Here is a 22326-nt window from a genome sequence, read left to right as displayed (position 1 = left end):
TGAGATTAAAAGCGTCACATACACACACACACACACACACACACACACACACACACACACACACACACACACACACACACACACACACACACACACACACACACACACACACACACACACACACACACACACACACACACACACACACACACACACACACACACACACACACACACACACACACACACACACACACACACACACACACACACACACACACACACACACACACACACACACACACACACACACACACACACACACACACACACACACACACACACACACACACACACACACACACACACACACACACACACACACACACACACACACACACACACACACACACACACACACACACACACACACACACACACACACACACACACACACACACACACACACACACACACACACACACACACACACACACACACACACACACACACACACACACACACACACACACACACACACACACACACACACACACACACACACACACACACACACACACACACACACACACACACACACACACACACACACACACACACACACACACACACACACACACACACACACACACATACACACACACAGAAAGTGCTCAGTTTTCGAAACTGAGTCGAATGGTATATAACATTCGGCCCGCAGGACCTTCTTTCCATTTCCGGTTTTCCAAGTGATTTCTATACCTTTATATTATATATTTATATAGTAGAAAGGCAAAAACAGTGATGCCACATTTCACAGATTGGGCTCAACAAAATTTCAATTTATAAAAAAGGTATCCAAGCCCTCAGCCCACAACCACTTAGCTATACGTTATCGTCATATTAAAGTCTATCATATGGCGTGGCCGTAGAATATGCGATAATTGAAATTTAAAAAAACTATAAAATGGGAAATTTACGGATCATTGACCTGACTCGACTAGTAAAACAGGCAGAGGCAGAAAGCCTCTAACAGCTGAAAGATAAAATATTTTTATATAAAATGTGAAACTTATCTTGCAAAGAATAGACGACAAGAAACAAATTCTTCCCTGTCTTCTCTTTTGCATCGTTGTCAACGCCGCAGTATTAGCTGAGAAATGAGTGAGTAATCTCCATCTGCCTCTCCCGCTTCACTTGCAGATAGCACCGAATGCCATCTCTTTCGCACTAAACGCATCGAGCAATGATACGACACAAAATGGCTAGGTATCATGAAATTTTCAGCAAAAATATTTACAATAATTTTCACTTCACTGATATTCACTCCATGTTGTACACACGCGTCACGCACAGTTTTTACGTTTTAAATAAATTGGGAAACTAAAAACTGCAGACACTCAAAAATACAAAAAAAAAATCTGCAGCACTCAAGAGCTTGCTTTGCTGTTTGCTGTTGACCGTGCAGCCAGTTCCAGGAGGGGGAGGGGCTTCCATACAAATAAAATACAAATTTCTTCATAACTAGAGAACTAATCAAGCTAAAGGAATCAAGTTTGGCATGTAGTGGTTTTTGTAAGTAAGAATTCTTTCTATGGTGTACTGAGACCCCTTTCCATTCTATGAAGGAGGCTCCCATACAGATGAAATACCAATTTTCTCATAACTCGAGAACTAGTCAAGCAAATGGAACCAAATTTGGTATGTGGGGATTTTAGAAGGCAGCAATTTTTTTCTATGGTGTACTGAGACCCATCCCATTATGCCTCTCAGTTGACTTCGAGGTATGACGCTGGCCTAATAAGCCAGTCGTCGTCTGTTCGCATCTCGACTGGGAGAGGCTGTTAGAGTTAGAGTTAGATTGTAGAAACTGACCCTGCAATTGTCCTGCACTCTAACAACTGGCTGCGAAGTCTGTCGTATAAAAACAGAAGGTCAAGTTTCGATAACGGAATGTTCTGCCCATAAATGAAGAATTGACTAATATGCCACGAACATGAAATTGAGAAAAATGCAATTTTATTACTTTTTTCTATCAAAATGTTTTACGCGGTAGTGGCAACCTGTTTAATGTGCATATTACCCGTCATACATGCCGGAGTCATGCCGTTAAATTGAAACAGCGATACCTGTGACCAAAAGCCTTCAGGGGCACGTTTTTAACGCAGTAGCCATTTTTTCATTTACTAACCCAAGAAGAGTTGACAATCCAGGGAAAATTTTGTTTACCGTGCATACGTTGTCAATTATCTTATGCTGGCGAGTCTTCAAAATGGCTTTAAACTATTTAAAACATTACGGAAGCATAAGTGATTACGAAATGGATGATGAATCATCTAATCCGTGCATCCGAAGAAGTTGCCAACGAAGCGTGAGGTTCAAGCGCTTAAAACTAGAAGGTAGAAGCAGCTTCATCATGCCGTCGTTAATGGGAGCTGCGAATCCTGCCGTGTAGGCTGTCGTGGCAATGAAAAAAAAATGGCAATGTCGTGGCAATGAAAAAAATTCGATCCAAAAACTTAACGAATACTAGCCTTACGCCTGGAACCCTCACACCACATGATCCGCTTGAATATGTGATGGAAAAATGCGAAATAAGAACACATCGGCTGCTGCGCATGCGGTTTGAAATCATCATGGATATTAGCCAACTTCTCATTTATTTTGGATATTAGCCAAATTTGTTTCACGTCGTGTGTCTCCAGAAATGCAATTTTTTACAATCTTGTAAGTGTTTATGTATGTAACTATGTACAATTGTATAAACCAACGGCCCAATAGCTGGTAAACGGCTGAATAATGCGTACCGTCGGTGCCTTGTGCACGTGTAGGCATAAAATAGACCCTACAGTGGTCCATAGCCTCTTATTCAGCAACTCCTATTCCTACCTCCTTGTGGTACCAGCCGGGATACGAGCAACTTTGGTGGAGATCGGGTAACCAACCCCGGTGGAAGCCAAGGTCGTATGCTGACAGGAAAGGAGGGCTCTTTCGAGCTTCGTTGGCCCTCCGGCGAAACAGGGGGTTGGTGAAGCAGGCTTTGCAAGTCGTCACCACGAAAAATACTAAAGCACGGAACGAAGAACAAATATATTCTTACTGGAACAATCGGAATAGACCCACGCGACGAAAAAGGACTATGGATTGGAAACTCGGGACGTGGAACTGCCGATCTCTCAACTTCCAAGGGAGCACTCGAGTGCTCTCCGACGTATTGAAGAGCCGCAAGTTCGACGTCATAGCGCTGCAGGAGGTGTGCTGGAAGAGCTCAACGGTACGTACGTTCAGAGATGGACATACCATCTACCAGAGCTGCGGCAACACACACGAGCTAGGTACAGCTTTCATAGTGATGGGCGAGATGCGGAAACGGGTGATTGGGTGGTGGCCAATCAATCCTCGAATGTGCAGGTTGAGAATCAAGGGCCGATTCTTCAACATAAGCATCATCAAACTTGCACAGCCCTCGCCTCAGAAGTACCGATGACGACAAGGATGAATTCTACGCGCAGTTGGAGAGTGAATACGACATGCCCAAAACATGATATCAGAATCGTCATCGGGGATTTCAATGCTCAGGTCGGCCAGGAGGAGGAATACAAACCGGTGATTGGAAGGTTCAGTGCACACCAGCGAACCAATGAAATGGGCCTAAGACTTATCGACTTTGCCGCCTCGAAGAATATGGCCGTACGTAGTACCTTTTTCCATTCATCACAACACCATTACACCTGAAGGTCACCAAATCAGACAGAATCACAGATCGACCACGTTTTGATCGACAGTCGGCACTTCTCAGACATTATCGACGTTAGATCTTATCGAAGCGCTAACGTTGACTCGGACCACTACCTAGTGATGGTTAAGATGCGTCCAAGACTCTCCGTTGTGAACAACATTTGGTACCGACGCCAGCCTCGGTTAGATCTCGCGCGGCTGAAGCAGCCAGACGTCGCCGCAAACTACGCGCATTCACTCGAAGCTGCACTGCCGGAAGAGGACGAGCTGGACGAAGACCCTCTCGAGGACTGTTGGAACACTATCAAAACAGCCATCAGCAGTGTAGCGGAGAGCTCCATCGGGTATGTGGCCCGGAATCAGCGGAACGATTGGTATGACGATGAATGTAGGAGGGTGATGGACGAGAACGCTGCGCGGGCGGCCAAGACGCGCAGTGCCACACGTCAGAACGTGGAAAGACACAAACAGAAGAAGATGCAGCGAAACCAAATCTTTCGGGAGAAAAAGCGCAACCTGGAAGAGCAGGAATATGCAGAGTTGGAGCGGCTGCATCGTTCTCAGAGAACGCGGAAGTTCAACCAGAATCTGACCGGATCCCGTAAAGGCTTTGTGCCGCGAGCCGAAATGTGTCGGGATAAGACTGACAGTATTCTGACGGACGACCGTGAGGTGACGGATAGGTGGAAGCAGCACTTCGACGAACACCTGAATGGCGCTCAGGCGGAAAACCATGGCGGCGGGGAAAGCGATTTCGACGGTGCAGCAAACGGGGAAGAGGTGCCAGCCCCAATGATAGGCGAAGTTAAGGAGGCCATCATGCAGCTAAAGACCAACAAGTCAGCAGGAAAAGATGGCATCGGAGCGGAGCTTATTAAAATGGGACCAGAAAAGCTGGCCGTTTGTCTGCACCGACTAATTGTTAGAATTTGGGATACGGAATAGCTACCGGAGGAGTGGAAAGATGGGGTTATCTGCCCGATCTACAAAAAGGGCGACAAGTTGGACTGTGAGAACTATCGAGCGATCACCGTTCTCAATGCCGCTTATAAAGTGCTGTCCCAAATCATTTTCCGCCGTCTATCGCCAATTGCGAATAGATTTGTGGGAACTTATCAAGCCGGCTTCGTCGAAGGTCGGTCTACAACGGATCAAATATTTACACTGCGGCAAATCCTCCAAAAGGGCCGTGAATACAGAGTTCCCACGCATCATTTATTCGTTGACTTCAAAGCCGCATATGATACCATCGACCGGAAAGAGCTATGGAAAATCATGGACGAGAACAGCTTCCCCAGGAAGCTCATCAAACTGATTAAATCTACGATGGATGGTACACATTGCTGTGTTCGGATTTCGGGTGGATTGTCAAGTTCATTCGAATCACACAGAGGGCTTCGTCAAGGTGATGGTCTTTCATGCCTGCTGTTCAACATAGCGCTACAAGGTGTTATGAACCGAGCGGATATCAACACGCGGGGCACGATATTCAACAAATCTAGTCAATTCGTCTGCTTCGCCGATGACATGGATATTATCGGCAGAACATCTGTGGCGGTGGCTGAACAGTACACCAGACTAAAGCGCGAAGCAGAAAAGATTGGGTTAAAGGTAAATACGTCTAAAACAAAGTACATGCTGGCCAGCGGAACCGAGGCCGAACGACACCGCTTGGGCAGTAGTATATTGATCGACGGCGATGAGTTTGAGGTAGTCGATGAATTTGTCTACCTTGGCTCACTGGTATCAGGTATCAGGTATCAGCATTTGTGGCTCGAGCAGCACGTTCTTCGTTATTATTTAGAAGATTTGTGCCTTGCCCATCTTGCCCGTGTCATCATTTACCTGATGAGGACGGGAAGGAATACAGAAGGAATAGGAAGGGATGGATCAGGAACATTGACGGCACAAACACGTAGGTACCGAGTGGTTACTGGCTCACTGGTAACGGCGCACAATGATACCAGCCGTAAGATTCGGAGGCGTATTATCAGCGGAAGTCGTGCTTACTATGGGCTTCACAAGCAATTGCGGTCGAGCAGACTAAGTCCCCGTACAAAGTGCACCCTGTACAAGACGCTTATTAGACCGGTTGTTCTCTACGGGCATGAAACATGGACAATGCTCGAGGAGGACCTGCGAGTGCTCGGAGTTTTCGAACGACGAGTGCTAAGAACGATCTTCGGCGGCGTAAAAGAGAACGGAGTATGGAGGCGGAGGATGAACCATGAACTCGCACAGCTCTATGGCCAACCCAGTATCTAGAAGATAGCATAAGCTGGACGGATACGATGGGCAGGGCAAATGGGCAGGGACGACCAGGAGCACAGCGAGCAAGATGGTCAGATGGACCAGGTGGAGCGAGATCTGGCGGAAAGTACTCGGTGTCCGAGGAATTGGAGAGCGGTAGCCCTCAACCGAGTTACATGGAGAAACTTTGTTCAACAGACTTTGTCTTAGGACGGCTAGCCACCTAAGTAAGTAAGTAACGACCCAATAGCCTTTCGGTGTGCTGGTGGCCGACCAAATAAAAAAAAATTTTTTTTACAATCGGCTTTTGTGGGGACATTGTTTGGAGTGTATACTATCATGTGATATTATGATCTCAATTTTGGAAAATATGGCATATTAGCCAATTTTTCATGTATGGGCAGTGTTGCACCTAGGATTTGCTTTTTACTGAGACCCAATGATTGTTTTTTTCTTTTTTTCCTTTTTTTTCGGGTTATCCAACTGGTCGCTTAATAGCGTATAAAACTCTGCGCTGGGCCCTTTTGTGTTGTCAACAAAGTGTCAGGGAGACCTCAAACATCAGTTCTACCTGACGAGACAGGCACTGGCGCCCACTAAAACACAGGTAGAGCCCCAAGCATAGCCGTCACGCCTATACCCACAGGCGGAGGCGTTTCGGCCCTGCGCGGACTCCACGAACTGACTCTAAGATCTCTCTGCCAAAGGCCGGAATGTCATATTTTAAATATAATGATGATGATGACGATGATGATGATAATGATGATGATGAGAAGAAAAATAATAGATCGAATTTGTAAATGTGCTTTGGACTTTTTGTACCACTCGAGTTGCAATATGTGGTATAGTGAAGAAGTGGAGAATTCGTCAGCCCCGCCTGACACTGGTCTTCAACCGCGCGCACGCTTTTAGTTTCCCAACACAAACAACCACAAATGAACCAATAGATAAGACAAATTTCGGAGCAACTCGGATCAACTTATCAGGGCAAATTTAATCTTTCATCCCCTTAGCATTCACAATGCATTCCCACGATACAAAGTAAATTGAGCGCAGCACAAGCTGGACGTTCGCGGTAGTCGACAGAAGCTTCAAAATATAGAGACTCGCCCGCCGAGACCAAAGTGCTGTAAAGCTCTGGGCTTAAACGTCTCTTTAAGACTCGACCCCTTCCCATAGACAGAGCCCGCGGGCAGCCATCAGAGCTCAGGACAGCCACGGGGCCAGTGCAAAAATCCTACTCTATCTAGCAGCACCGCCTAGCCGAAACTTGAACACGCGACACGAATTGACCTAATTTTCCCATCTGCTACCTAAGAAGTGCTATTACCCGTAATTATTACAGAGTGGTCCTTCGGCATCCAATCGGATCTGGTATCCCGCTTACATCCCCTTACTAACCCTAAGCCTCCGACCAACTGAATCAATCCGACATTTTTCGGAGATATTTGTGACAGTTGTGATAAATAAGGATGAATCCCAGAAAACTTCATCTATTGTCAGAGATCCCCATGCTGGCCTTATTCTTAAGCGGAATAAAAGCACTTTCTGAACAACGCAACAATCACATTTGGTAAATTTTTACCCCGAGTCCCACTTGAAATCACAAAAGTATTTTGATATATACCCACATTCAGAAGTAAACGTGACCGCTGTTCATTTACTGATTAGTTAAAAAGCCCTACACCACGACAAGGTTCAGTTTTATCGTAGGGCTTTTTACTGAGACCCAATGATTGTGTAAATAAACAAATGTGTATGAGCTATCAAAAACACCATGCGCAAAAGTTTGGCAAATTACCCTAGATATAGTTTCCTTTTTATCAATTGTAAGAATTGAATAACATGGTCACAAATCCGTAAATAATGTAGCTGAAGTTGCTGTTCTACAATCAGAAAAAGGCTCTTCTAGACATGAATAAACGACATTGAAATCCAAAACACGAATAAAAATTTATGTCGCCAATAGGAGACTAATTTTTCGTCGTCTGTTGCAATTTTTGATTAGTAAGCTTATTTATCAGATGTTTACGATAAAATAGTACAGACATTTCTATAAACTTACCGATGTTAGAGTCGGCGCCGTTTTATGGAGTTGAAGATTTGGAGATGAATAAGAAATAAACAAATGTTGCTTTTTAGTAATTTCAGGCATACTAGTACTGGGATCAAAATTTTCATGGGGTTTCAAACTTGGGTCACTCTTTTGAGATGTTGGTAAATGATGATTTTTTCTGTTACATGATTGCATATGCGCAGGTGATAGGAGTGTAGCAATATCTGCAATCAAAAGGTTAAGCATAGACATTTATTTGTAATAAAAATGTTATTACTCACTAGACGATGCATGTGTGTTATTGACAGACGATCCTATACTTTGTATTCCATTGCTACTATTGGTTAATGTTTGATTTGAACCTTGATTGTATTTGGCTGGATTTGTGCTACAACAAACTTTAACCGTCGATGTGTTATCCGTTTTCTGATTGTTGTATTTTGATGCATCGAGCATATTGTTCAATTGAGAAGTAGGAAACTCCAGGCTAGCATATGAGTCAGTCTTCTCTTGATTTTTATCAACTAACAGTCGCTCAGTGCACTCTAAGCGTGTGTTGAGCGCTTTAATCTCAGTCAGGTGAAGTGCTTGAGCTCGAAGCAGATTGTTGATGTACCACTGCTGATCCCGACATTTGTGTTGAAAAGTTGATGGCCGTACTTGATACCGTAGTTCAAGGGTATCCGTTATAATATCTAGATATCCTTCGTCTGCCAGTAAATCCAACCGAAAAAAACGATTGTAGCCCCAGCATTCTCCTATTTCAAAATCTGACACAAACTCTCGTTGGATAATTTTAGAAGTATTCTGATGGATCATCTGAACACGATACTCATACCTTGAATAGAAATATTTAAATGATAGTACTTGAATATCAAAGTTAGGAGACGCGGTGACATATTATTTCAGCCTGCCTAATCTGTAGTTTTGGACAAACGACCAAAGGCAATTGTAGAGTTAATTATTATCTACATTATTGTTGAAGTAAGTATAGTTCTATCTTTTGTATTTACGGCGCTATGGGGCTGCTACCGCGTTGGTAGCAAAGAGAGCGCTCATTTGGCTACCAACGAGGTAGCAATCGCATAGCGCCGTAAATACAAAAGATAAAACTATGCTTTCTTCAACAACAATGTAGATAATAGTTAACTCTATACAATTGCCTTTTACAATACTTTTTCGAATTCTGTTTAGTTGAGGCGCTGTAGTCAAATGAGCATCTACTGAGCATTAAACAGAGAATAAAACAAACTCTGCTATGGCATCGTCCCTACCGTACCAACTCTGGCCGTAATGAACCGTGGGCAATGTTCTGTAAAGCGTTAAGTGTATTTGATTTTAACATTAGTAAGGTTACCTACAAAGTTAGAATTAAGGCATTAATTTAGTAAACAGTCTGTGCAACTATATGTTGAAGATGAATAAATAAATAAAAATCTTGTTTGTTCGAAAATATGAAAAAATTGAGAAACTAGGGCTACTCTGCTAATGGTTTCATAGTTGACATAACTCTCCGCACAATAATCTAGCACAGTAACCTGTTTTTCAATAGCTTTACGTCAAGTTATGTGAATAAACGTTTAACAAACAGCTTGTTTATTCGCATAAAGTTGCGTATACATTTTTCAACACAATAAACGAGAAATGAGTCATAAAACTCTTTTGACTCTTTTTGACTATATAAATATATAGTATATTGCCTTTCTACTATATAAACTAGAGGACCCGGCGCGCGTTGCTACGCCATTCCAAAAAGGAGTTAAATGCATAATGCCGAAGATTTGCTTAATTGTTATCTTGCAACCAAGAGCTTTCTTTTTGACAAACCAAGATATTCCTAATTCTAATCCCACGTAACAATTTGGGTTTTTTTTACCAACCCTTAAAATGATAATGTTGGCAAAATCGCAATAAAATATCAGTGCAGTTCGTTAGAAATCAGTTGAAAACTGGTCAGAAACCATGGACTTAGAGAAATCAGTTTTGTTCCAAATTTAATTTTAGTATGGAAGGCAACACTTGCGGCCTGCGGCCATCTCGCCCTGAATCATCTAGTGTTACTATAAGCAGTTTTTGGTGGTATTGGTAAAGCCTGATGGTTCATCTAATGTTTTTTTGTCGCCCCAGAGAGGGAAGGGGTCACATACTACCATAGAAAAAAACTTGCCTCCAAATATGTGGGCATGTGGGAGGCCACATTTGATTTCTCGAGTTATGCAGAAATTTGAGTTTCATTTGTATGAGAGCCCCCCTTCCAGAGAGGAAAGTTGTCTCAATTCGCCATAGAAAAAAAATTGCCTCCAAAAACCTGAGGTTGCCAAATTTGGTTCTATTTTCTTGATTAGTTCCCGAATTATGCAGAAATTTGTAATTCATTTGTATAGGAGCCACCCCTTCTAGAGGGAAAAGCGGTCTTGAACCAACATTGAAAAAATCCTGCCTCTAGAAACTCCCACAACGCCAAATTTGGTTGATTAATAGTCGAGTTATAAGGAAATTTTTGGGTTATTTGTAAGGAAGCCCCCCTATTAGAGGAAGGATGGGTCTCAACCCACCACAGAAAAAATTTCTGCCTGCAAAACCCTTAGGATGCCAAATTTGGTTCCATTTGCTTATTTCCCAAGTTATGCAGAAATTTGTACTTCTTTTATATGGAGCCACCTTTTCTAGAAAGGGGGGGGGGATTCTTGAACCACCATAGAAAAAAAATCTGCCTCCAGGAACCCCCCTCATGCCAAATTTGGTTTCATTTGCTTCACTAATAGTCGAGTTATGAGAAAATTTTTGTTTTATTTGCATGAGAGCTCCCCCCCCCCCCCCCCTCTTAGAGGAAGGATGGGTGTCAATCCACCATAGAAAAAAAATCCAAAAACCTCCAAAGCCCTTCACATGCCAAATTTGTTTCCATTTGCATAATTAGTTCCCGAGCTATGCAGAAATTTGTGTTTCATTGGAATGGAGACCCGCATTCTAGTGGGGGAGGGGTCTCAATCCACCATAGAAAAAAATTCTGCCTCTAAAAACCGTTACTTGCCAAATTTGATTCCATTTGCTCTATTAGTTTCCGAGTTATGCAGAAATTTGTGTTTCATTTGTATGGGCGCCCCCCTTTCTAATGGGGGGAGGGGTCTCAAACTATGCTAACAACATTCCTCACATAATACGCAATGTATATGCCAAGTTTCATCAAAATCCGTAGAGTGGTTTGCGAGTCTATACCGGACACACGAACAGCATTTCATTTTTATATATATAGATAGTATAAAGGTATAGAAATCACTCGGAAAACCGGAAATGGAAAGAAGGTCCTGCGGGCCGAATGTCATATACCATTCGACTCAGTTTCGAAAACTGAGCATTTTCTGTCTGTGTATGTATGTGTGTGTGTGTGTGTGTGTGTGTGTGTGTGTGTGTGTGTGTGTGTGTGTGTGTGTGTGTGTGTGTGTGTGTGTGTGTGTGTGTGTGTGTGTGTGTGTGTGTGTGTGTGTGTGTGTGTGTGTGTGTGTGTGTGTGTGTGTGTGTGTGTGTGTGTGTGTGTGTGTGTGTGTGTGTGTGTGTGTGTGTGTGTGTGTGTGTGTGTGTGTGTGTGTGTGTGTGTGTGTGTGTGTGTGTGTGTGTGTGTGTGTGTGTGTGTGTGTGTGTGTGTGTGTGTGTGTGTGTGTGTGTGTGTGTGTGTGTGTGTGTGTGTGTGTGTGTGTGTGTGTATGTAACGCTTTTAATCCCACTCACTTTTCTCAGAGATGGCTGGACCAATTTTGATGGTCTTAGTGTCAAATGAAAGGTCTAGTTGTCCCATAGGTCGCAATTGAATTTCATATTCATCGGAATTTTAGTTCTCATGGGTCCCTTAACCGATTTGAAAAAGATAATTGCATATGAAAGGGGAGCCTTTCAAACCCTTAACTTCCAAATTTCGTGATGATTGGGCATGTGGTTTGAAAGTTACATAAAAAAATGTGGAAAAAAAGTATTTAAAACATATTTTTGTAACATATAATTATTAATTCAAGAGGTATATCCTACAATTTATTATTATTTGAAAATTACTGTTGAGATCTATCATACGAAAGTAATTGAAAATTGGACGATCCATTCAAAAGTGATTCAAACTTTAACACTTAAGCACCGTACATTAAACCGTTGAAACGTGTAAAATCAAAATATATCAATCAAATGTCGATTGTTTTCAATGTATGTATGATGTATGAGTGTATGTATGCGTGTATGTATGTATGTATGTATGTGTGTGCATGTGTGTATATATCAATTTATGTATGTGTATGTGTTTACGATTTGCAATTTTGAAATTTGCATTGATATGTAAGAAAAGTGAGAAACATGTCAGTTGTCTGAAGTTTTTGGAGCGTCTTAGTAGAATACAAAACATGAAATTAAACGAAAAAAAAACTTTTTCCGATTAAATTCCACTAGGTATTAATATTTATTCGCGACAGATACGTATTTCGCCTACGACTTGCAGGCTTCGAAAATAGACACTGAATCAATAGATACTAGAGCTTAGAAATTTTATATGAAAAATAGAAAGAAAAGGTTGCTAGTAATTTTGTACGATATATTTTCGTTAGTGACACTTCAAAAGACAGAAGTCTTATATCATGTATCATGTTTTAATGAATAAATCGAAAATGACAAGCACTAGTAATCATATCGATCATATTTTCCATTCTCAAGCATGTTTATTGCGCTTCTTTTGCACTATTTTTTGATCTCATACAATTTTCTAAACCCTCTAACGGGCTACATCGTAAAAACGATACGACCAAGCTTATGACTATTTTTTCATGATAGTGCATTCAAAAGAAGCTCAGGTTTTGATTTTCATGCAAAAATAATTATCTGAAGGAGCGCCAACTAAGAAAAAGTTCAATTTCTCTTTTTCGTTTTTCATATCTAATGCTCTTGGTCAGGGTTGGCATACACTTTTCGCCTCGATTTTGCTCTTTTGATTACTGCATCTCAGCCAAGCAAAATTTGAAAAAGTGATGTATGGGGCATTTGTAGAATTTGTTATTATCTTCAATATTGCTGAAGTAAGCATTACTGTGCATTTTGTATTTATGGCGCTATAAGGCTGCTACCCTCTTGGTAGCAAAAAGGGCGCTCTTTTTGCTACCAACGGCGTTGCTGCCTTACAGCGCCGTAAATACTAAAAATACAACTTCACTTTCTTCAGCATTATTATAGATAATTACTAGCTCTACAAATGCCCCATATATCACTTTCTGAAATTCTGCTTGGCTGAGGAGCAGTAATCAAAAGAGCAAAATCAAAGCGAAAAGTGTATGCCAAGCCTGCTTGGTTATTTTTTCAAAGTCAGATAAATTTCAAAATTGAAGTCAAGTAATAATAAAATTTTATGGCCAATCATTTTGTTCTAGATATCCTTTTCCTTCAAAAGTGTAAAGGAATTTTTCGCGCAATATTTTTTTTCGTAATTTTTCTGAATTCTTGTTTTTGAAAGATGCTAACTCTTGAACGCATGGTATTAAAATCAAGAAATCTATTACAAACACACTTCTCAAATTGTAAATTCAAAACAAGCTTCGTATGTGGCTCCTAAGCCCAAAAGTTAAGGCCGTCTGTAAACCCGTTAGAAGGTTAAATTAATCAATTCAATCAATTCAATAAATCACGTAAATATTATAAAACTAAATAAGGTGTTGATAAAGTAAATTAAATGATGCTTACAAATATTTATGCGCATAAATGTTCCTGAGAAATTAACCCTCTAACGGGCAACACCGTAAAAACGATGCGATCAAGCTAATGACTATTTTATCATGAAAGTACCCACAAAAAACTTTAAGTTCTGGTTTTCATGCAAAAATAATTATCTGGAGGAGCGCCAGGTAAGAAAAAGTCCAATTTCTCTTTTTCTTTTTTCATGCCAAACGCTCTGCCCAGATATTTTTTCAATTCAGATATATTACAAAATTAAAATAATGCATGAAATTTACTCATAGAAACATTTTTTAGGTCAATCATTTTGTTCTAGATGTTCTTTTCCTTCAAAAGTAAAAAAGGGAATATTCGCGCATTAATTATTTTCGGAATTTTTGTTTTTGAAAGATGATAACTTTTGAATGCATGGTCAGAATGTTATGATATTAGTATCAAAATGTCAAGAAATTTGTTCTGAACACATTTTGCATATTACCAATTAAAAACAAATTTCGCATGCGGCTCTGGAGCTCCAAAGGCGAAGGCCGTCTACAGACGGTCTTACCCGTTAGAGGATTAAGAAATAATTATTGTGGCAGTAGAAAGGCTAGGTCACACCGCTAGGTGGATTAATTCGGGTTTTGAGTTACATATCAGATTCTCCCTTTTTCTTGCTTTACTATCCATTAAGAATACAAAAAAATTGTTTTTATTCCAAAAAGTCTGAAAAAAATATGAAGCCAAATTTTCCCATCTTAATAATAATCGCATATCAGTCCCATGAAATGTTTTTCTTGGGTATGGCCAATATTTGTTGTTGTAATGCAATTATTGGCAGAATAGGTGCTCAACTATCATACCCATTTCTACAATCGTAAGGACATGGCCAGGGTGCATGGTGTACTTACGGGTACACCATATCAGCCACCCATGGTGTGTATGGTTACCTATGCTATGCTAGATTTTTGTTAACAATCGCTATTTATCTATGATAGACGAATGAAATCTTGTGTATGACGAATTCCCGATAGAGCATGAAAAATTATTTCACTAAGAAATGGAAGTTCCAAAATATTTCTAAATCTATGATCTAAATGATGTCACCCACAGCCAAGAAGTGTGAGATCTATCTCGTGTGACAAATTTGAGTACCTGCGTATATAATTCTCCTAAAATCTCGAAATTGACTTGTTTACGTATGACGAAGTGTCACCGTATAAAAATAGTACAAAACTAATACTCACTTGCTAGTTTCTGGATACCCAACGGTCAACTCTAAAAAAACACTAAGGTATTCTCTACGCACTGCCCCATTGCCACCGGGATATACTTTTAATCTCCAACACAATCCATTAACATATAAAGGATTAGAATAAACCGGTTCGGCTTTTTTTTGCAGTTTGGAGAAGTTTTGCATAACAAACGTTCCAGTGTCATAAGTAGGGACAATTTCACTGTAAAAAGAATAGATATAAATTAGTCGATATGTGGATAATGCAAATATGAACAAAATAAGTTTGGGGGTTGTGTTTCTTGAGGTAGCACTACGTCTTTGATTTCTATATTCGGGTGCACTTTAGGAAAACGAAAATGGAACATGTAACGAAAAGTGGCAATAGTTTGCACGCCTATAACTAAGTTATCCCTCAATAGATTCTAGAGATAAAATCCATTATAATACAGTAGATTGCATATTTCTCTAACAAACTTTTAAATAAATTAGAAATGTTTTTATACCACAAGCAGTACGGTTGTATACAACTGTACTTAAATTTACACTCATTCCAGTTTTTACACTTGCATTTAACATTTTTTCTTTGTTTTTATAAAAAAAAGTCACAAAGCCTCCACCTCCCAACAGATCGAAGATTCATAACGACGTTCAGACCTATACTAATTCGATATCTGTGCTTGAGAAGTACGCCTGAAAAGGTTAATTTTTTAGACCCGCTATAAACTGATGTCTCCTCATCCCAGCAAGATTTCTTAGGGTCCAATTTGATGTCTTGAAAGTGAACTGTTATAAAAAAGTGAGCGACCAATTCTATCTTTTGCCCGATTGCATCCATATACTGGAAGAATTTATTCAAAACTGATGTGATGACTTATATGAAAAAGGGGTTGACGGAATATTCGTGCGTGTAGCTTTCCGAAGTAATGAAGGATAAGCGAATGTCTGATCCGAAAATAGGTTCTGGGCGCTTAAATATGTTGCTTTATTGATATTATATCAATGATATTTTAACTGTCATAATTTTAACACGTTGTTCGTCTGTTAGTTGAATGGCAATTATATTTCAAATCAACCTGTCACAATAAATGGTGCTATATGTCAACTATTAGCTAGGAAATTAATGAAAGTGAACCAGTGATCAGTGCTGTTAATTTTCATCCGCACAACGTTCAAATTTCTGTATTATCAGTCTACCTTGCATTGAAAATCTGCTTTTCACGTTCATACTAACTAAATACAGCAAGCATGAGCTTCATGCACGAGAATATAGAATATCAGCTCGCCGTGATATTGTAACAACTGATACTCATGTTTGAGCAGTGAAAATCAATAAAAACCTTAAGTTGAAGTTTAGCATCTCTTGCGTTCAGCTGTTATACAAGAGATTTTTCTTTTCATTGACTGCATTTACAATTGTTTTTACCTGAAGTGAATATCACCTTCTGGATTTGAAAATCACTGTCTCCTGCTCTATTTTCACGTTATATTGAACTAGTATACTATGATGAAAATCACTTGCAGTTGTACATATAAAACTCAGAGGCACAAAAAACAATATATGCTGAGAAAAAAGATTTTCTGTTTTGCTTGAAATTCGGTGATAATTTAAAGCCCTGCCAGTGATAAATGATATCCCAGATTATTTATTTCTTTTTTTCCGTTCAACCATAAGTTGTGCGTCTGATGACAAACATTTTACGTTTTGGGCAAGATCCTTAAACCAGTTAACGCTCGTTTCAAGCGAGTTACCTGAAGTTGACTGGTGCTACAAGTCACACAAAAATTTTCAAAATGCGATATCGTCGCCAATCACTAGAAGAAGAGTGATTGTGGCCTGAAGTCTTAATGTAACTACAAACTCTAAGAAATGTATAAAACTGATATACAGAGCACGGGCATTTAGGAAATTTAAACTTGTCTTCTTGTATCTAATTTATAGGAATGTTGCAGAGCATTTATTACAATACAGTAAATTAAAAATTTGCATGACAAACATTTGCAAAATGTCAAGCGTAGTCGAATTGAACTTGCATTCGTAGTCCTACGTGAGCCGCTCGTTCGTGCTCCTAGGTACAGGCCTTCGTACTTTTTTTTAATACGGATAGATGTCGTTTGTTTCTTCACAGGCGTCACTATAAATGTTTGAAGGTTTAATCATAAAGTGCCATTAACGACAAATTAGTCCTCAATTCGTATTCATGATTACGATGATCGCTTTGAGTGTGTTGGTAAATAGGCTTCCGTAGCTCTATAGTTGCAATTTTTAAAAGCAGTACAATAGATTCACTAAGATAAGCGATTGTTTGTTTTACCTTACTGATAATCTTTCATATACAACTTAACTCTGGTGAAAATAAAGTCTTTCTGCTGAGAAAACTGCTTATGCAAATATGCGCTTCAAAATCACCTCAGTATAAAACATAAAGCATATTATACACACACAACAATAATTTAATCGTGCATCGCAATTTTATTTGAAAATTTTAAACAAAACCGGCCCTATTTCTTCACTTGGACCTAATGCACATTCGCGCAAACAAAATAGACTCTGTATGCACCAGTTAAAAAATTGCACGTTCAACCTACATAACAACCTGCGCAGTTTTCACCCACTGAACTTTCATTTTACCCGAAAATCTAGTAAGTTTTATTTACTTTATTCTTAACCTTTAGATGAAATCCATGCCGACTGCAAACCAGATGTTTTCAAAATTATTCCAGTAAACGGACGTATCCATTTTTCAGAGTGCATCTATCTCATGCGACAGAAGGGATTTTCATGTTCTTTCTTTCAATTTACAGCAGTCTCCCGAATAAGGCGATGGGTGGTGCTGTACGCCCACACCGATTCCGATTATTGAGTTGCCCATTAACCAATAAAGTTGATTTTTGGTACATTGTAAGTTTCTGCTACAACCTAGTCAACCACCAAAAATCAGCTTTATTGGATAATTAACATCTGAGATATCGCGAAGGGCGTAGCGCACCACCCATCGCCTTATTCGGGGGACCCCTGTATTCACGTCTGAACTCATCACTGAGCAAGGATGTCATAAAAACTCTCAGTAGTTACTTTTTCTTCATATAAAACACAAATATAACGATTAATCTGGCAACAGCGACACAACAGGGCAACATCACAACAGGAGAGAAAACCAACGGATTTTGTGTCAAGCTTTGGAGAGACTTAAGCTGAAATGTTTTTATAGGTTACTAGCTGACCCGACAAACTTCGTATTGCCACAAATTAAACTGTGTTGTACATAAATCGTGAATCTCGGATGATCTTTGTCACAATCTCGAGCTTTGCAAGATTCTGAGGAGATCATGGGTGTTTTAATATACAAATTTTCCTCACAGTAAAGTATAAAACAACACCCCCCTCCCCCCATTGCTTAGCTTGATAAAATAAAGCGGATAGCATTTAAATATTCGCCATCATTACAAACCATTTCGCCGAATACCATTTTGCGGAACACCAATTCTCGGTTGACCATAACGCGGAATATAGTTTCGCAGAATACCATTTCGCGAAAAACCTTACGCGGGATGTACCATTTCACGGAAAATCTTTTCGTGAAAAGTACCATTTCGCAGGGGTGACCCAACTTAAGGAAAGTAATAGGTCAGTAGATATACGAAAATAATTAAACCTAGATAGAGGTGATCTCCACTGGGGGCTGCCCCCCCACCCCGCAGTGGCCGGCGCTTCCGATGACAGGTCGCCGGCAACATTCGCAGCCTGTGGCCGTCTCACCCTGAATCATCCAATGTTATTATTGATAGTTTTTTGTGGTCTCGTTATTGACTAATGTTTTAGGAAAGATTCTAAAATTTCTCCGTTTCGATTAGTTTTTGAGTTACGCAAAAATTTCTGTTTTATTTGTATGAGTTCAAAACTCCCTACCATTACCTAACATCATTAAAAAAATTCCTGCCTCCAAAACCCCCCGCCTGCCAAATTTGGTTCCATTTGCTTGATTAGTTCTCGAAATATGAGGAAATTTGTATTTCATTTGTATGGGAGCCCCCCCCCCCTCCTAAAAAGGAAGAGGGGTCCTAATTCATCATAGAAAAAATTCATGCCTCCAAAAACAACCACACGCCAAATATGGTTCCATTTGATTAATTAGTTCTCGAGTTATGAGGAAATTTGTATTTCATTTGCACAGGAGCCCCCCTCCTAAAGCGGGGAGAGTTTTCAATTCACCATAGAAAACATTATTGTCTCCAAAAACACCCACATGTAAAATTTGGTTCCATTTGCTTGATTAGTTCTCGAGTTATGAGGAAATTTGTATTTCATTTGTATGGAAGCCCCCCCTCTTAAAAAAGAGAGGGGTCATTATTCCCCTCCCAAAGAAGGGAGGGGTCTCAATTCACCATAGAAAAAACTTGCCTACAAAAACACCCACATGCTAAATTTGGTTCCATTTGCTTGATTAGTTCTGGAGTTATGAGGAAATTTGTATTTCATTTGTATGGGTGCCCCCCTCCTAAAAAGGTATGGGGTCCTAATGCATCATAGAAAAAATTCATGCCTCCAAAAACACCCACATGCCAAATATGGTTCCATTTGATTAATTAGTTTTCGAGTTATGAGGAAATTTGTATTTCATTTGTATAGGAGCCCTCCCTCCTCCAAAGAAGGGAGAGGTTTCAATTCACCATAGAAAAATTCTTGTCTCCAAAAACACCCACATGTCAAATTTTGTTCCATTTTCTTGATTAGTTCTCGAGTTATGATACCTACCTAAATAACAAACCAAATCTAAAAGTAAACGTCAGAAAGTACATTTATCAATCATAATATAACACCTATTTCATAACTTAGTTACAAACATATATTTTGCTAGTGGGAGTAGAATATCCATGAAAGTCGACTCCTCGTGATGTCGCGTATCGCGTTATGCTGGAATGTGTCTAAAGCATTCGAGCCTAAACAAAAAAATCTATGGAAAAAATATATAAATTCTAACAGATGCTTTAAAAGTACTTTATAAATCGAAGTATATTGTTGATGGCGAAATTGTCGAAAAACCGTGTAAAAACAAAATCCGTGCTATTTCGAGAAACCGTGTAAAGAAATCGGGGCTATTTCGAGAAACCGTGCAAAAAAAATCCGTGCTATTTCGAGAAACCGTGCAAAAAAGTCGTGTAAAAAAAGCCGTGCAAGAAGATCCATGTAAAAAAAGAATTAGGTGTAAACTATAATTTTAATGTATGCGGTGGAGTTGTATCTTTCATTTCGAGAAAGGTTCAGTTAGAGAAAATCAGATTGAAGTGAGTTATGAGCTTCGTTCCCACTTACCCCGTATTGCCAAATAACAAAATAGGGTATGTTGCTGCTTTGTCGTAATTGCCTATTCCCGTCCTATCCAACACAAATTATTCAAAATATCAGCGATTTTTATGCCACACAATGCATTAGTTATTCCCTAATATTTTAGTTTGTTGACCTATCATACGCGATAAATCAAAGTGAGCTGAGATTTATTTAAATGCTTTTTATCATTAAAGAATTCCTAGCAGCCAAATTTCCTACGTTTTTTATGCGATGAAGAAGAAAATGTCGATTAATCGTTTTAATTTCCGTCATTCATAGATGAAAACAACTCACGGAACGCATTGTCATGATTCTGCAGCCGGGAAAATTTGCATGACCAGCAGAAATTTTGCCGAATAACATTTGGCATGCCGTCCTATGCAAATACATGCGCGCTAGTTCATAAACATTATTGTGATTTTTAGGTCGGATGATGGAAAATTTTGATGGACGGATTTTAACGGTAAACGGTAACGGATTAAACGGTAGAATGAATTTAAGAAATAAAGCCAGTTGCGTAATTTCAATAAAATGCTTTAATAATCGCTGTTTAGTGAATTCAAAGTGCATGGATCCGAAGTTAAGTAAGTTTGAGTCAAATCAGCACAGGGACTTTTGGAGTATTCATTAAATCCACCTAAGAAATGATGAAAATTAGAGTGGCTTTCCTTACTACGACGGGAATTAGAAATAAACCCTATAGGCACTTCTAGTTGAGACGACTTATTTATAATCAGAATTAGTCATATAAGCGGTAGCCATAGCAACATTATAACAACTGTTCCCTCTTGCCCCGGAGTACTTTATCTGACTCTTTAATAATTATTTATTTCACTAGTCAAATTTCAGAAAGACTTGATATGATAAATCTTTATACCTTTAAATACCAAATTAATTAATTGTACAAAAACTGAAATACAATCTTGTATTTCTTTTAGACCAATAACTTTCTATGAAGAAATATACTAATCCCTTACCTAAGAAAATCAGCTGCAACAGGAACAGTGACATAACTAGACATTGGCTTGGTACGTACTTGATTAATCATCTTTAGCAATTCAGCTGATTTTGCAATAAGCTGCGATCTGTAACGTAAAAGTAAAAATTACTATGACTAATGCATTATTTACAGATGGCTGTATTCATTACTTAGAACACGTGGTTAATTGGTGGTCAATTTCATGTAGTAAGTGTTCCAACTGTTCAGTCTCTTGAGTTAGCGAATTTTTTTGACGCATTAAAGTGAGCAATTTTCCTTTTAACTGGGCATCTAATCGACCTACCATCAAATTGACAGCTGTTTTGATCTCACTAACTTTTTCATCCTTGGCATTTCGGACAGTTTCTACATTTTGTTCTACATCTTGAACAAGGCTTATTAATTCCAGTAACCTGCTCTTCAACTGTTGTTGTTCCTCTTTAACTTGGGCCAAATGACTTTCGTAAACTAATTCTGAAAAATATACATTTACTGTATAGTATCCTGCTAAAATATTTCGCTCAATTACCTAATTGCTTGAATGAGTGACCAGAATGAGTTCCACCCCAAAGTGCACACTGGTGGCATATACATTTCATACAAGTCCAACAAAATACGCTTAATTTTTCTTTATGAGGTAAGCAATGATCTTGTTGACGATAACTTACGTTAGCAGGTTTAATATTCTGACAAATCTAAAACAATCGCAAAATTTCAGCGTAAGTCGATTGGGTCGATGGGTGTAAAAATAGTTTTATATTTTTTTATAACGATACTCTTTTCAAGAGACGAAAGTAGTTGTAGAAGAAAATAATGAGTATTTTACAGTATCTCCCGATATTTGAAAAACTTGGATTCTAGCTTTCAAACTGACGCTATTTACCTTGACTTGAAAGCTGCATTCAATCGGGTAGATCATAGAATACTGCTCAGCAAAATGGAGCGACTAGGTGTATCTGCGGACTGACGCTGCATCACAAAACAGAAGTGGAAGTAGAAATACAAACACGTACATGCTACTTTCTACAGATACTATACTAGTGAACCTGGCGGTAACGAGTCACTTTTTTCCACGAAAACACGAACGCATACGAATGCACATGAAAGCATGTGAAAGCTGCT

At 39.5% G+C, this 22326-nt stretch overlaps 1 protein-coding gene across 1 annotated transcript in view; it reads right to left on the bottom strand.

Annotated features, from left to right (window-relative positions):
- LOC128740178 (E3 ubiquitin-protein ligase TRIM37-like) overlaps positions 1-22326 on the bottom strand; it is a 76856-nt gene that overhangs the window by 39147 nt on the left and 15383 nt on the right. The window contains exons 3-8 of the mRNA XM_053835706.1: positions 21734-21899; positions 21375-21678; positions 21203-21310; positions 14910-15119; positions 8265-8821; positions 7993-8207 (exon numbers count right to left, since the gene is read on the bottom strand). Of these exons, the coding sequence (XP_053691681.1) occupies positions 7993-8207; positions 8265-8821; positions 14910-15119; positions 21203-21310; positions 21375-21678; positions 21734-21899 (1560 nt within the window). The remainder of the gene's footprint in view (positions 1-7992; positions 8208-8264; positions 8822-14909; positions 15120-21202; positions 21311-21374; positions 21679-21733; positions 21900-22326) is intronic.

This window comes from Sabethes cyaneus, chromosome 3 (assembly GCF_943734655.1).
Source record: "Sabethes cyaneus chromosome 3, idSabCyanKW18_F2, whole genome shotgun sequence".
Classification (NCBI taxonomy): domain Eukaryota; kingdom Metazoa; phylum Arthropoda; class Insecta; order Diptera; family Culicidae; genus Sabethes; species Sabethes cyaneus.
Note: the sequence above shows the minus strand (reverse complement) of the source record. Positions and strands in the feature narration are given on the sequence as shown.